This window comes from Heliconius melpomene, chromosome 3 (assembly GCF_056956725.1).
Source record: "Heliconius melpomene rosina isolate 202511_hmr_F chromosome 3, ASM5695672v1, whole genome shotgun sequence".
Lineage (NCBI taxonomy): Eukaryota > Metazoa > Arthropoda > Insecta > Lepidoptera > Nymphalidae > Heliconius > Heliconius melpomene.
Genome location: NC_140391.1, coordinates 1,843,917 through 1,860,672, shown reverse-complemented (window position 1 = coordinate 1,860,672; position 16,756 = coordinate 1,843,917). Strand labels below are relative to the sequence as shown.

General features: G+C 42.3%; 1 protein-coding gene across 4 annotated transcripts in view; it reads left to right on the top strand.

Annotated features, from left to right (window-relative positions):
* LOC146539815 (tolloid-like protein 1) overlaps positions 1–16,756 on the top strand; it is a 78,322-nt gene that overhangs the window by 58,332 nt on the left and 3,234 nt on the right. For 3 of the 4 annotated variants that reach the window (XM_085207539.1, XM_085207543.1, XM_085207542.1), the window contains exons 4-17: positions 1,674–1,745; positions 4,754–4,928; positions 6,046–6,072; positions 6,528–6,739; positions 6,976–7,183; positions 7,370–7,578; positions 13,232–13,367; positions 13,453–13,551; positions 13,709–13,923; positions 14,132–14,360; positions 14,806–15,004; positions 15,297–15,501; positions 15,827–15,956; positions 16,064–16,236. In XM_085207539.1, coding sequence (XP_085063665.1) covers positions 1,674–1,745; positions 4,754–4,928; positions 6,046–6,072; positions 6,528–6,739; positions 6,976–7,183; positions 7,370–7,578; positions 13,232–13,367; positions 13,453–13,551; positions 13,709–13,923; positions 14,132–14,360; positions 14,806–15,004; positions 15,297–15,501; positions 15,827–15,956; positions 16,064–16,236 — 2,289 coding nt within the window. The remainder of the gene's footprint in view (positions 1–1,673; positions 1,746–4,753; positions 4,929–6,045; positions 6,073–6,527; positions 6,740–6,975; positions 7,184–7,369; positions 7,579–13,231; positions 13,368–13,452; positions 13,552–13,708; positions 13,924–14,131; positions 14,361–14,805; positions 15,005–15,296; positions 15,502–15,826; positions 15,957–16,063; positions 16,237–16,756) is intronic. The other variant, XM_085207540.1, reaches the window with a different exon arrangement.

Below are 16,756 nucleotides of genomic sequence, written 5' to 3'. Positions count from 1 at the left end.
TCTACTAAATAATTTATATATTTTTGATAAAACTAAAAGGTTTTTGAAATAAATAAGTTAAATAAATCGGCTTCCCGCTGTATTCCTCACACAGCAGGTTAGGCAGAGGGAACTTACTGTTCAGACACTTCGTTCGCCTCTTTCCGCCGATTTTGGGAGGAATTGCGTCTTGAATGGCGAAATTCAACGCCGCGCTCTACCTCGACACTCGACACTAGAGCGAAGAAATGAAAATATAAATTTAAATAAATATTTCATTTCCTCGAATGGGGAAACACTTTGTGCCTCTGTTCTACGACTGGACTCATTTCTTACATTTTGTTATTAAAACTGTTTAAATTGCAATACATTTTACAACTCTCACAAACAGATCGTCGTTTTTAATTAGAGCCCTCTCGCTCTGCATTGTGGCCCAAATATACGGAAAATATTCGAAAATAACGAAACGCGTTTGTTATTTCAATAATGATTCAAGAAATGTTATTATTTGAGAAAATAATGAAAAACGTATACCGTTGAAACGGAAGCTTTGACTGCGCGCAGTTGGACTGTGAATGCAGGAACTAGACTAGAATAGTATGTATTTTTAAATAATGCATATATATTTTAACTATTTAAAATTTAACCTTTTATGTTTATATAATTACTTCGCGGTTACACCTGCGTGAACTATGTTATTATTAATTTCTTGTCTCCATGACTACGTCCTAGTGACGTCTAAATTTGAGACTCCTAGCATTTGTAGTAATGAAGTTTCATACAAACTTTCAACCCCAAAAACAACCCCTTAGAAATCGAATATTGCAAATTGCCATCTTAGCAAGCACCTACGTCCTATAAGTAACTGCTATGCAAAATCATGCTTGCACACAATAGGCTTGGCAGAGGGAACCTAGTGTTAAGACACTCCATTGCCCACTTTCCACCAAATTCTATAGGCATTGTATGTTGAGTGGCGGAACTCAGCGCCGCACTTTGCCTCTACATCAGAGCGAAGAAAGGAAAATATAAATTTAAATAAATGTACCTATTTAAAATTATTTCTTTCTACTATACAGATTAATTGATTCCACATTCCTAGAATAGTTCTATTTAGACTGAATTCAAATAAACACACGACAAGACCTACGTTGTCGCCTAATTTACCCAAAGTTCAGTACTAAATGGTGCCCAAACTTAGACGTAGCGAGGCCGGAAACTTTGCTTTTGAGTTCAACATTCCGCGATCTAGAGTTCTTCTTTAAGTAATAACCGTAAATCATTGAAATTCCTTTTTATTTTGATACGTTGATAGATTGAGGCTATTGAGGGCACAAGGGTGTGACTGTAACACGCCTGTTCTGGGTTCAATTCCCATTCGAGGGAATGAATTATCACTATTATTATTTTCATTTCTTCCCTCTTGATTATCATAGAAAAATATTTTTTTAATCTACATAAACGGTAGGAGTATTACGTCGTTTTATAGCAAATTTATATTTATACTGATTGAAGTGACCGTATCTTTAAAATTTCTTAACATTTTACGTTCAATATTGAATATTACTTATCGTATATTCTACGATTTCTACGAAAAAACAAAACAAAAAGAAAGTAGGTTTTAATATAGTACCTAAAGTGGAGTGGTTAGAGCAAGTCCGTTGAAAGGGTAACAGGGTGTTGTTTCTGTGCAGTGCTCGCGGGAGACACCACGGAGGTTCCGAGTGTGGCTTCGCTCGCGGAACCCTCGCCTACTAAGCTTCCAAGTATGTCTAACATTATACACGCTTTGATAAGATCTCGAAAAAAAAGCGAAAAAGTCAAAAATCACGGCACCGGTAGTCATTGGAATAAAAAATATCATTATTGTTGAACATCAACGCCAGTCTTACTTTTGTTTTAATTATTAACTTAGTTTTTTCATAGTTTTTTTTCTACCTAGTCACTATTACATACATGTTATAATGCCTTTAGTGAGATCTTGTTGTAGCTGCTTAATGTCTAGATGCACTTTTGAGTTCATCCCAATCACACACCCTCAATCCTCATACTGCCACTCAATAGGCAATGCCTCTAGAATTTGGTGCAAAGTGGAGAGTGGAGTGTCTTAACACTAGACCTGCTCTGCCTATTCTGCTGGATGGATATAGGGTGAAGCAGAAATATAAAAAAAATCATTAGAAATATGCACCATAACATAATGTTGCTTATTTTTATTTATTTTGAAAGAACAGCTGCAGTATAGTTATTAGAAGAAGCTTAGCTTAGCTGCAGGTAGTTTATATTGCATACATACTTTTAAAAGCTTCTGTTTATACTAATAATAGTAGATAAATATTTATTTATAGATATCATATAAAATATTTAAGATTTATTTATTTACAAAAAAATTAAGATTAAAATTAAACGAGATTTCCTTTTAAAAACCTATATTTGTGTCTTTTAAAAAAAAATCTTTAATAACTCGTAATATCTTGGGGAAGAAATATTTAAGTTCCTTACACTGCGTTAATCTGATGTAACGAAGGTTTTAACCGGGTCTGGCGTAAGTACTCGCGCGGTTTTCAACTTTTAATGGGCGAACATGCGAAGTGAACAGCATAACAAGATATACGCTTATATGTATATATAAATAAGGAAGAAATGGGAAAGAATTCATTAAATATTTATACTTAATATTCGTTATAATATAAGACTTTCTAAAGTTTTAGAGAAAGTTCTCGTTCGTTCGTTCGTTCTCCAATTTCCGCGGAATTTTTGAAGCATTGCGTGTTGAATAGCGGAACTCAACACCGAACTTTGCCTTGGTACCAGAGCCAAGACATGACAATGTTAATAAATAATAACTCATTCCCCCGAGTGGGAATTAAATCCACAACCGTTGCGTGTACACTCTCGCCACGAGGTCACGACAGCTTCAGTCTGTATTTCTAATATAATATTTAATACTTTTTCTAAGCAACATTTTCATATTAAAATATGACAATAGAGATCCTTTTAATATTATAGAAATAAAAACAAGAAAGTGAAAGTTCGTCTTTGACGTGCTGACTGTTACGTGCAAACCACCCATTGCAACAAGCATTAAATCTTTGCCTTTTATACTTCTATATACCACCTTTCCACATTCGTGTACAAAAGATTTCTTAAATTGACTAAACTTTTTAGAACAGGTAAAATGTTTATGCCATTTCTTTTTGCTGTTTTCTATACAAGTAACTTACCAACTTGTAAATGAAAAGCCTAAGAATTTCCTTTCAAAAGCAAAAGGCACGGCTATGGCGTACGTTTAATTCTGCTCTCCTTTATACAGCGCTTGTATTGTAGTATTTTAGGTGGAAAATTTAAATTTATAATATTGAAGCTTTATAATCGATTATTATTTTATGAGCTCTTGTGGATATGGTGCATTTTTTTTCCCTAGCAGAGTATATAGAGGGAACTTGGGAACTTAGTGTTAAGAAACTCCGTACTCATTAATTACTTCCATTTCTCACTATTCTTGAAGCAATGCGTATTGTGTGTCGGGCCGCGCTTTGCCCCGTTATCAAAGCTAGGAAAATGAATAGTTGCATATTAATGAATGGTAATTCATTCCCCCAAGCAGGGATTGAACCGACAACCTACCCGCTACCCACAACGTTTCTGCGCTACGACTGGCAGGGGTGCCTGTCACAATATTATAAACATAACATAAAAACATCGTAACATAAATATTAAATTAAAAGCGCTCTCTCTACCAACAAAAATAAAAACCAGAAAATGAATTTAAGTACTTAGAAAATCGTTTTAAACAGGCTGTCTAAAATGCGGTCGCATTTTATCTCAGTTGTTCAGAAACAAAAAAAAAACCACCAAACAAAAGAGAGATTTGTCCATGTTTACGGGAGGGGGAGGTTTAGCGTTTGTGAGTTTTGCTTACATTTTTGTTTAAATTTAAACCTAGAATTTTTTGTGGAACTTTCTAGGTTATTTTTTAGATAAAAATTTTTTAATTGTTGTACAGCAGACAGTAAAATTGTAAAGTAAAGGTATCTTTCAATTATTATTTTAATAATTTTAATAATTATTTTCATTTCTTCGCTCTGGTGTCGATGCAAAGCTCGGCGTTGGGTTTCGCCACTCAACACTCAAAGCCAATAACAGCGTGTTGTTTCTGTGCAGAAGGATTTAGCGGAAAGTGGGGAACAGAGTGCCTTAACACTAGATTCCCTCTGCCTACCCTGCGGTCTGCGGGATACAGCATGAAGCTGAAAAAAATATATTTTAAATATTTACTTATTCTAATAGTTAATATTTTTTGTACGCAATATATGAGTTAGATATCAACCTAAGTTTGTAATATGTATTTACTATAGGCTTTGTAAACTTTGTCGTCAACAATACCATAAAACGGCTCGTAACACTGGATCAGTTCAAACTTGAACTAAATAACATAACGGCATCGTTTTATTGACAATTTGTTTTATCGTGATTGGAACGTCTTAAAGTTAGATAAAATTTAGATATAGCTAATAATGATAGTTTACCGCGATTTTTATAACATGCATATTCTGAAACTAAAATATTTGACATTAAACTACTGAAATAGCTACATCCCGCTTGCTTCACAAAGTCATTTTAGACAGCTTTCTCGCTAATTTACAATAAAAAAAATACAAAACTTTCCATACATTCCTATAACTGTCATTGAGATTTATCTTGAGAAAACAACACGAAAATATAAATAATGCTTATATAAATACAGTGTTCATATACGATTTCTTTATTCCAGAGTGCGACCGTACGTTCGTGAGTCGCGGCGGCTTCAGCAACGGCACCTTCCACGCGCCGGAGCTGGTCAACCCCAACAACCACAGTCGCCAGTGTCTCTACACGTTCCTAGCGGCGCCCGGCCAGCGCGTGCTGGTGGAGTTCCGCTCCTTCGACCTGCGAGGGAAACCACCAGAGTGAGTGACTCTATTCTTTTTCTTTCACTCTATATATATTACTTTGTTGTTATAATCCTCAAGATTGAATAAAGGCCGTTTTGTCGTAACGACACAGCGTCTGACTGTAAACATGACGGTTGTGAGTTCAAATACTAGCTGTCAGAATGAATTATTTTCATATCCTCGCCCTGGTAACAGAACAAAGTGCAGTATTATATATATATATATATATATATATATATATATATATATATATATATATATATATATATATATATATATATATATATATATATTTGATATATTTATGATTTCAAGAACGTACAAACAAACAAGCAAGCAAAGCAAGCAAAAAACAGTAGAGTGTAATTCTTATATAAATAGTTGCTCTTCATTTATTGCCTAACACAACTCCTTATCTGTACTGATAGTCCAGTTTACACCTAATATTTATCCCTCTTACATACGACCTAAAACAAACAAGAACACTAAAACTTAAAGTCTAACTAGACTAACTTTACACAATTAATATATAATTTATGTATAGATTTTGAACAATAGCGTCCTGATGAACTATAACTATTCAGTCGAATAGGGCCCCGGCTATATGGCTTTAGCTTTAAGTTATAATATTATCTAAACAATTTGTAATACATAATTACTTCACTTTATATATTTTTTTCTAAGCTTCACGCTATATCCCGCACACAGCAGGAAGGCGGAGAAAATCTAATGATAACACTCCGTTTTCCATTTTCGGCCGAATTCTAGAAGCATTGTGCGTTGAGTGGCGGAAATCAACGCCGTGGTTTACTTCGACGCCAGAGCGAAGAAATAAAAATAAATTTAAATAACTATTTTATTTCCTTGTGTGGGGATTGAACCACCCACCCACCATCACACCACCCACAACCAGTCGCGTTTATGGTCCTCAAGTATAAGTATAAGGCCTCAAGTAAACTCACTCAGTGTAAATTAATTGTTCGAGAACCTTTTAGAAACCCATAAGATAATATGTTATTGAAAGAGCAACTAAATGTGTTAGAAAAACAATTTTGTCAACATCAATTCCCATTAACGAAGTTTTACTTACAAACATCGCATTACTTATTCTAATAGTTGTTTTTGTTTTTAGTGGAGCGGCAGTGGGAGAGCTACCAGCGTGAGTAGTACTATCTTTGTCTAATGCTACTAGATTAAGAGAGACAGAAATATGTTTTTTTCCCACGGGCTAGAGAAATAAATGGAGAAATAGGTCAAATATTTACCACAGACCTTGACTCGGGGAAGCTGCTTGATTTATTCACAATATCTGAAACTTATAGCGCCGGAAGCTGGGGGCGTTACATAAATATCTTTGGTAAACAATAAGTTTTATATTGGAGGCTCGAGGGAAAGGCCAATATGTTGTTATATCTAAAAACTAAGAAATAATAACAATCTATGAGAAAATTTATCTAAGACTGGCCTGAATCAAGAATAAAAACAAAATAAATTAACTCAAATCAGTAGTAGATAATTCAGACTGAAATATTACTAAAAATATAAGATTTATTGTGATATACCATTTAATTAGCTAAATATTAAAATATTTAATATCTACGGTGGTTCATCCAGATGCATGCACGAGCACATGGACATATACTCGGAGATGGCGTCCCTGGAGGCCGGCGAGCTGGTCAACTCCGCCTTCGGTGGACGTTTCTGTGGACCGATCCCACCACGCCGCCGCGTATCCCTTCACCGAGCAGTCGCGCTCGCATTTTTTACAGATCATACATATACGCCGCCCACGCTCTTCACAGGAACCTACCGTTTCATCAACGCTTGTAAGGAATGACTTATGTTTTTTTATTAAAATTTTCTGTAATATTTTTCTGTCTTTGTATGTCGGGAATAACTCTTTAAAAATGTTAGAGATATTTTATGTTATAAAATATTTTGATTGTATTATAAGTGACTATTTTTTAATTTTTTTTTTATCATGATATCAAAACTTTCAAATCATATTTTAATTGCGTATTCATATTTTAACGCAAGTCCATATGAATATTAAAATTTTTAGCGGAATTCGAGGTCGGGACGCCAATCCAGAACACTCTATGCTCGTTCATGATCGAAGCCAGCAAGCGCAAGACCGGCCTGCTGCTGTCCCCGACGTACCCCGGCGTATACCCCAAGGACACAACGTGCAATTATCAGTTCGTGGGGCATCCAGGACAGCGAATTCGACTAGAATTCCGCGACTTCGACCTGTTCTTCGGCGGACCTCAGTAAGTTATGCAAGAGAATAATATTGTAAAAGTAGTCTTCTCTACATTAATTATAAAAAAATAAACGTAGCTATTATACAAAGAAAAGAAACCATTTTAAAATAGGTAGTCTTTCTTTGTGGGAATGTTATGTGTAGGTTTTGTTTTAAATATTTCGTATAATCGATCATAATTTGCCGTGAACAGCTGCCCGTTCGACTGGGTGCGCGTGTACGACGGGCCCGACAACTCCTCGGCCGTGATCGGCACGTACTGCGGGCAGCAGCGCAACCTAGTGCTGTACTCGAGCGACGAGCGCCTGCTAGTCACCTTCTATACTTTGCCGCGATCGGCCAACACGCAGAACCGCGGTTTCAAGGGTATCTTCGAGTTTTCAGAGAGTTTTGTTAAATTAGGTAAGTTGCTGAAGTTTTTTTTGGTTTTTTTTCTTTTTTCAAGCTTCACTCTGCATCCCGCTTAGCGCATATAACAGGGTAGGCAGAGGCAATCTAGGTTCTTAGACACTCCGTCACTCCGTTCTCCACTTTCCGCCCAATTTTCGAGATATTTTGTGTAGAGTGGCGAAATCCAACGCCGCACTTTGTCTTGTTAGCAGAGAGATTTTTTTTTTTTTTTTTTTTTTTCGGACTTGACTTTAATGCTGTTAGCCTTACTGGCCTTTACAGCGACACCGGGTGGGTAGGGAAGAGGGTACTCTGTCCCTGAAAATATGCAGGCACTGTGTGGCTGCCTGTGGGGAGTGCCGACGACGCAAGGGCGCCCCCTGCGGGGCTCGAACCTCGGCTTGCGGTCGTCGAGCGGGCTGGGAGTTTCCCTATTCTAAGCAAAGCCGGCCGCGACACAGAAGCCGCGACCGGGGGATAAAATTAGACTAATCTAAGGGAGCTAACGGTCCCTAACCGCTGGACCCGACGGCGCCGAGGCGCCGCCGGGCCGTGAGATAAGCTAGACTACGTCGTCGATACCGGCGACGACGGTGTGTGTGTCGTGCGTGTGTAGTGTGTTTCCTACCTACGTACGGGCCGTTTGCTACGGTAATGGCGTCATCGGGGTCTAAGAGGACGCTACGCGGGCGTCTACGAATCGCGTGAGGCGTGTAATTACACGCCTCAGCGACGAGGGGGTTCGCGTGCGAGCCTGCGCGCTCAAAGTAGCGCTTCGCTAAGCGTTTGCAGTGCTCGTGAATCGATTTCAGTTCAAAATCTCTATGTAGGTCAACATTACGCACGTACCAGGGGGAACCTGATGCGATGCGCAGGAATTTATTTTGCACTTTTTGCAAGGGAGCAAGCTTGGTGTGCGCGAACGCAACGCAAGCGTAAGTAAGGACAGGTCTAATACAAGCTTTGTATAGTGTCAGCTTATTTCTAAGTGACATTTTACTATTCTTGTTTATGAGATAATATAATCTATTGAGAATGCACTTTGCTTTATTGCAGACTTTTGTAATGTGGGGTTTGAAAGTTAGTCTAGAGTCTAGAGTGACACCTAGATATTTGACCTGTTTTTCCCAGGGAATGGGTTTGTCTAAGAGATGGATGGTAGAGACTCTAATATTTTTATTGAGAGGGAAGAGTATTGCTTTACTCTTCTCGGGATTGACTTCGATTCTCCATTGGCGGAACCACTCATCGAGTGCGCGGGCCGCTTTCTGGAGTCGATCTTTTAATAGGATAGTACAACGCGAGGTTGTGAAGAGGGCTGTATCGTCGGCGTACATAGCCAGGTGAACACCCGGAGTGAGCGGGATATCACTGGAGTACAACGAGTACAAGATAGGACTTAGCGTAGAGCCTTGTGGCACGCCTGCGCGGAGGAGGCGGGGGGAAGAGAGAGTGCCTTCGACTTTATAGCGAAAGTACCTATTCGAGAGAAAGTCCCGCAGGATGTGTACGAGACAGTCTGGCAAGCCGTAAACGGCGCGCAGCTTGTAAATCAAGCCGTTATGCCAGACTTTATCGAAAGCTTTCGCTATATCGAGAAAAATAGCAGCTGTATTGCTGTGAGAAGGATCCCTAAGGTTGTATCGAGCTATATGCTCTACAACACGGTGGACTTGATGTATGGCGGAATGTTTCTTTCTGAAACCGAATTGCTCATTGCAGAGCAGAGAGTCGGCCTCTACCACCTCTGAGAGTCTAACGAGAATGATTCTCTCGTAAATTTTACCTAAACAGCTGAGAAGGCTGATAGGTCGATAACTGGACGGGATATTCCGCGGCTTATTAGGCTTGGGAATGCCTATGACTATGGCCTCCTTCCATTCGTCGGGGAATGAGCACGACTTAAGAAGGGAATTGAAAATAATGACCAATAGAGATATGAACTGAGCCGGTAGGGACTTGAACATTCTATTAGACAATTTATCGGGCCCCGGGGCCTTCCTATCTTTGAGGTTTTTGATGATGACTTTGACCTCGTCTTCAGAGGTCGGGCGGAGCGGTTCCCCTTGCGGGGGCGTCAGCGCCCATTCTGCGACCGCGGAATCCACACGCGCAATGTGGCTCGGATCGCAGGGCTGACTACTCGGGGTACATTGAGCCTCTAAACTGTCAGCGAGACATTCCGCTTTTTCGGTGTCATCGGCGGCAATTGAACAATCTGACCTAACTAGAGGAGGCATAGTCGAGAGACAATCGACTCTAAAAGCTCGCGACAGCGCCCAGAATGCCTGGTGCGATGGAGCGAGCCCCTCGAGCTTCTTATCCCACGACTCACCGCGCAGAAGTTCGAATTCGAATCGAACTCTCCTCTTTAATCTGTAAAATTCCCTACGATTGTTGTCAGTCGGGTAGGTATCGTGTCGTCGCATAGCTACGTTCCTGCGTCTAATCAATCGCCTGAGCTTTTCTGAGATATCAAACCTACCGTCGGGCAAGTTTGTTACCTCTTTCGAACAACTCTGGATTGTATTTAAAATATAATCGGTAAATTTATTCGCCGCGTCTATCGCTAGCGCCGCGGAGTCGGCGATGCCAGGTATTAATTCCTTAAGAGGGGATTCATTTGAACGGAGGAGCTTTGCAAATCTCCTCCAGTCGACCACTGTTTTGGTGGGAGGGCCTGAGGGGCGCTCGTCACCTAACTTGAGAATGACAGGACGATGGTCCGAATCTAGGTCGAGAATGGTATCTATTGAACGTTGCGACAGTGCAACGTTCGAAAGTATGGCAATATCGAGTACATCGCCTGTGCCGAGGACACTAAAGCGAGTGGGAGAAGGCGGGCCTATAACACAAGCGTTATATTTCTCTGTGAAGGCTAGAAGCCTCTTGCCGCTGACATTAGTCCCCGACGAATTCCAAAGTCTATGTTTGCAATTGAAATCCCCGATCAGAAGGACCGAGTCTCCCATACTAAGTAGCGCCAAAATGTCGCTTTCTAATAATTGCCTAGACGGCGAACGATAAACTGAAGCTATAATTAAAGGCTGATGGCCTGTGAGGAATACCTGACACACCGACGCCTCGGCTGCTTCGAGAGACGGAGGGTCGAGTGGTATACAGTGTAAATTCTTCTTGTAATAAATCATAGTGCCTCCACCGTGGGTGGCTCTATCATTTCTTACAAACCTGTAGTTCGCAATGCCAGGACTACGAACAGCAGGTTTAAGAAAAGTCTCCTGTATACATAAGATATCTAATTGATGGGCGTGCGCGAAGGCGCTCACAGCCTCTTTCTGGCGTTTGACACCGTTTGCGTTAAAGGTCGCTATTGACAGGGCTCTAGGTTTAATACGCGCGAGTTGCGAGTCAGCGGGCCGTGGGGTAAATCTATTTATGACCGCCATTGGAAAAAAAATTTAAACCGCGACGAAGCCTTGAATGGCTTCGATGAGATCTATATGATCTATAATAACTTGAGCGCGATCGTCGGAACCGTTCGTGTTCCTAAGTTTCGCCGCGAGGACTTTGATTTCTTTGAAATCAAAACATCTAGCGAACCTTAGCACAAGTGCTAAGTCGCTAGCGTTAGAAGAGGGGGCGGGCGCGGCGCGTTAATGCGCGGGCGCGGGCGCGGCGCGGGAAGGCGTCGGGCGCAAGGGCGCGGTCGCGGTCGCGCCGGAAGGCGCGAGCGCGGGGCGGGGAGCCGCTACCTGAGGGGTAGGCGGCTGTACCGGTGCCGCGGCGAGGGCGACGACCGGTGTAGGTGCGGGTTTAAACCACGCATTCTCTTTAGGGAGAGGGGCCGGCTCGTATTGAGTAGGAGCCGGCTCCTTTTTATTGGAGGTGCGCTTTTTGCCTCCGCGCCTAGTGCGTCTGCGCGGCGCGCGGGAACATCCGCGATAGTTCGCGGGATGGCCCTGCGTCTCGCATAGCACGCAGCTTGGGGGCACAGCGGGATCGGGGACTTTGCGGGGACAATCCGCAGTCGCGTGATCGTCTAGGCACTTAACGCACCTAGGCCGCGCGAAACAATTGCGGGCAGAGTGCCCGTATAATTGGCAGCGATGACACTGCCCTATGAGACCCCTCGTATGTGGGGGTTCGACTCTGATGCCGGTGAGAGAACACACCGACCTCAGGTTGAAAATTTCCTTTCCCTCCTTAGTGAGGTCCAGGATAACAAGAACAATGTCGAATTTCGCTTTAGTGCGAGAATTGTATAGGCGGTGCGCCTGGCGCACGGGGTAGCCTTTGCTACGAAGATCTTCTAACACGAGATCGACTTCGATCTCTTTGGGAATGCCCTTGAGAACGACACGCAATTGGCGCTCGTCCTCCAGGGCGTAAGAGTGGTACCCTATCTGGTACTCACGAAGGAAAGAGGTAAATTGTCGGTGTTCCGACGAAGACCTAACTTGGATTTTGATTCCAACCTGCGTTAAGCGCGCGGTGGAATATTGGACATTGTGGCTATTGAGCCACTGCGACACCTTGCCCCATTTGTGCTTCTCTTGCACATAAATAGGAGGCGGCGGTTTAATACGGGGGGCGCGGGGCGCGCGGGGGGAGTCGTCCTCTTCCCGCTCAACCGCAGAGGCGGGGGCAGGGGAGGGGAAAACCGTTAAGTCGTTCGCGCGGGAACGGCGGCCGTCGGGCTTGTTCGCCTTTTTGGGCGGGGGGGGGGCCTTAGGGGCCCTGGCCTTACGCTTGGCCGAGCGAGATCCGACGGTCTCGAAACCGTCATCATTGTCCGTATCAGAGGAAGGGCAATTGCCCACCTCCATCTCTTCACCAGACTGGATCGGTGAGGGGTCGCGGGAGTGCTCCCTCGACGGGGCGACACCGAGGTCGCAGGGCCCGCCGGAGAGCATCGACTCTTCCACGGCGCTCGGGCCGGCAGCTGAAGGCTGCATATCGGCATCCGGGCCGACATCGGGCGCGCTAGGCGAACTTGGCGCGTCGTGGCGCGTTTGCGCGAACTTGACGACGGCGCTGTACGTTTCTCCGTGAAACGTTTCAAGGTACCTCAGCAGCTCGGAGCGACTGAGGCCGGCCATACTTTGTCTCTCCCCTCACCTTGCGGCGAGGGACGGGGTGTGTATTTTAAAACTACACTATATTTGGCAAACAAAATCTACCGTCGGTGAACGGTAGGTGAGTACCTAACTAAAAACAACTGTGTATCCATTTACTGAACAAACAATCCGGACGCTGGAAACGAGCGATGCGGGACTCGGCAACCACAGGGCAACGCAGCGCAGCAGGACGCCACGCAGCTCAGCAGTCGCAGGAATCCGCAGCACAACACTAATATAAATATAGTAGCACTTCGACAAGGGATCGAAATAAATATAATAGCCCAATTGTGCGACCTCACCGAAGCAAGGCCGAATCGGATCTGTAGCAGAGAGAGGAAATTAGAATAATTTATACGGTTGTTGGTTCGATTCTCACAGGGCCCCCCGTAAACCGTCAGGTGTACAAGTCAGTCGTAATACTAAATTTTATATTAAATCAACACATTTTATTTCAAATAAAGCTAAAAGCATATTATAATACTTGTTGGACATTTATTGCTTTCCCTCATTTTTCAGTTCTGAATTCTGGGAAAATCATTTTTCCATATAGCTTAATGACCTTCCATAATTCTATTTATTTCCAGATTTTATAAGTAAACACGACGCAGAGCACATTAGGGGCTCAGAGTGCGATCAGAAAATTCTTAGTAAAAAGGAATCTACAGGATTCGTGTACCATCCAAATTATCCATTCCTTTATATACAAAAAGTTGTTTGTAGGTGAGTTTTGTTGCTTTATGTTAGGGAATATAAAAGTAAAGATTTTCGTTTATTTTATTTTATTTTAATTTATTCATCATTTCAGATATTTTATATATGGTATGCAAGATTCACAAAATTTGGAGAGAGTACGGCTAGAGTTTCAAAATTTTTCTATACCAAAAGGAGAACAAGCAAAAGCCGAGTGAGTATAAAGACAAGGATAAAATACTACAGTTGTAGTTCAAGTATTTTATTCTCTATCAATATGAGAAATCAGATGAAAAGGCAATTTTACAGACAACACAAAATATGGCAATTGAATATAAAATATTATAATAAAAAAAATCTAACATTTTCAGGGGTTGCCCAGATGGCTATCTGAAAGTTTACTTACGTGGTCAAGAAGCGACTGACTCTTATGATAAGCACGACGCAGAATTGTGTGGGGAGGGCACCGCCGGCCCGCCCGCCTTCCCGCCTCCGCTGCTCTCGGACGGGCCCCGACTGGTCATGGTGTTCAGTTCTGGCGAGCTGCAGGGACGAGGGTTCAAGGCGAAATATACTTTTGAGACTGGTAATTTTTTCTAGTTTTACGCTTTATCCCTAGGGGTTAGCCAGAGTCTCTATATACCTCGTTCGTCTTTCGATTTGTCATCAACTTCATCGGTGCTCGATACACACCCTTCGGTGCTCATGGTTATAACGTAACTGTACTTTACGCACATAGACATGAAGCCTTCACCAATTATGCTCTAGATGTTAACATTATATCTTTGTTCTAGAATACCGCGTACCAGGGACAGCCGCCCCAGGTGGTGAATGTGCGTTCACATATCGTTCCGAAGCTAAGAAGCGAGGGGAATTCAACTCCCCCCGCTACCCCTCCAACTACCCCTCGCGCACCAACTGCACGTACACGCTGGTGGCCACGCCCAACGAACAGGTCACTGTTGTGTTCGATCACTTTAAAGTGAGGGCCGACTCTTGGAATGCGACTGCTGGATTGTATGGGTAAATGCTTAATTTTTTATTATAAAATAGCAATTTCCTATTTTAAATTGAGTCTTTTTATTCAAATAAATGATAAGTGTCAGAAATGTAGCTGAATACAATCTTTACTTTCAAAAAATATATATAACGATATACAATTTTGTAGAAGCTGTCGTAGCTCAATCAGGACTATTTCGTAGTGCAGTAGTTTACAAGATTTATAAATGCGATGATTGTGGGTTTCTTTTTCACTTGGATTTTTGTCATTTTCCCGCTCTAATAAGACGAAGCGCGGCGTCAGTTTCCGTTACTCAATACGCAATGTCTCGGATGGAAAGTGGAGAACGGAGTGTATTGATACTAGATCCTCTCTGCGCACCCTGCTACAGCAGGGTTGTACTGCTACACACATGTGGGATACACTTATTAATAGCCCCATAAGTAAGCTTAATATTCAATATTGCAGCGGAACAACCTGCAGTGAAGACTGGGTGGAGGCGTGGTGGACAGGCCGCGAGGGCAGCCGCGTGCCGCTTGGGCGGTGGTGTGGGCCTGCCACGCCCGGACCCCTGCAGTCTCCGCGTGGAGCCCTAGGACTCCTTATTGCCTTGCACACTGATTATGATTCCGTTGCATCAGGATTTAAAGCGAGATATGTGTTCGAAGTAAGTTACCATTTGTATTTATTCATTTTTGATTTCATTTTTCTTTTAAAGGGAAATACCAACGAGATGAAATACTAATACTATTTGCTATATGGAAAACTTAAGAAAAAAACCATATAGCATTTTATAGCTATTAAGAAATTAGTCAATTTAATGATTAAAATATTATTACAAAATTATAATTTCCGTCAAATTATTATCCTTAGTAGACCTAACAAGAGGACTCTTATTCTTACATTATAATGTTTAAAGTACTTTCAGTAATTCCTAATTAATGATATTTCATATCCAGCCGGCAAAATCAATATTCGGGGACTGTGGTGGTAATGTATCCGGGTCCTCGTGGGGCGCTGTGTCCTCCCCGCGGTACCCCCTCCCGTACGAGGCGCCCTCCCGCGGCGCCGCCTCGCGCGTCTGCAACTGGTTCATCACGGCGCGCCCCGGACGACGATTGCTCATTAATTTTGATCATTTTGCTGTTGAAGGACATCTTACAGGTTGGTATTCTTTTTTGCTTTTCTATTCTGCACATAGCAGAGTTGACAGAGGATCCTGGGAACCAAATGTTAAGACACTGTATTTCCCATTAAGACACCTCCGTTTCCGACTTGGCCAAATTCTTTAGGCAGACGTTTTGAGTTTTAATTCAACGTTCAACTTACACAGTACATCTTCAATATAATATTTCAAATGTTTTTACATAAACTAGTGACGTTTAAAAATATATATTAGTTCTGTCTTCCTTTTATTCGGCAAATAAACTTAAACTTTATTTTGTTAACATTAATACAAATTATTCATGTTTTTTTTTACTTTTTACAGAACGTGGTTGCCCGGCTGCTGTTTTACGCCTGTGGTATGAAAGTCCCGGACCGCCCTTAGAGCTGTGTGGTGAGAAGGCACCGTCTGACCGTTGGCAATATTTGTCATCGTCTAATTCCATTCGACTATCGTAAGTATTCTCTTTTTTTTGATATCTTCTTGAAATTAATTCTTCAGGTTTTAGGTTATAAAAATCCGTGTACCTATCAAGAATGTTCACCAAAAGGAATTTTCTAGATTCATAATAGCAGACAAGTCGGTGGGCGCGGGCGGGTGGCGCGCCATCTGGACGGAGGTGACGGTGGGCGGCGACTGCGCGGCGTCGTGCGCCGGCGCCTGCCTGCCGCCGCGCGCCGCCTGCTCCGGCCTGCAGCACTGCGCGGGACAGTCGCTCGCCAAACCCCCCTACTGTTAGTACCGTGAGTCTGTATATTTAGTTTTATCGTGAGGAAACCCTTTTTAGGGGGTCATCAATAAATTACGTCACACTTTAGGGGCGAGAGAGGGAGTCGATGAAATCTAATAATTGTGTGACACGGGTTAAATTTCGTGATATCACATTTTAAAATATACGAAATATTTAAATACTGAAACACGAAATTAGAGTATATCAGAAATAAGTTCAGAGGGGGAGGGGAGAGGTCACAAATCATGAAATTTGTGTGACGTAATTTATGGGTGGGTCTTTTATATGGGTGTCATGGATGTAGGCCGTCCACAGCACCCACTAAAACCTCACGGCGCTCCTCCTCAACTGTCACTGGCCGGGGCCTATTCTTCTTTTCGGAGTCTAGGTTGCCACACGCGACGTGTGACAGATATTATATTTTTGTATTCTACTATCGGGTGTATTCCTTATTACAGTATAGCCTCGATTATCCGAACTGAACGGTCCATTATCCTAGCTACTACTACGCCGGTACGATTCTT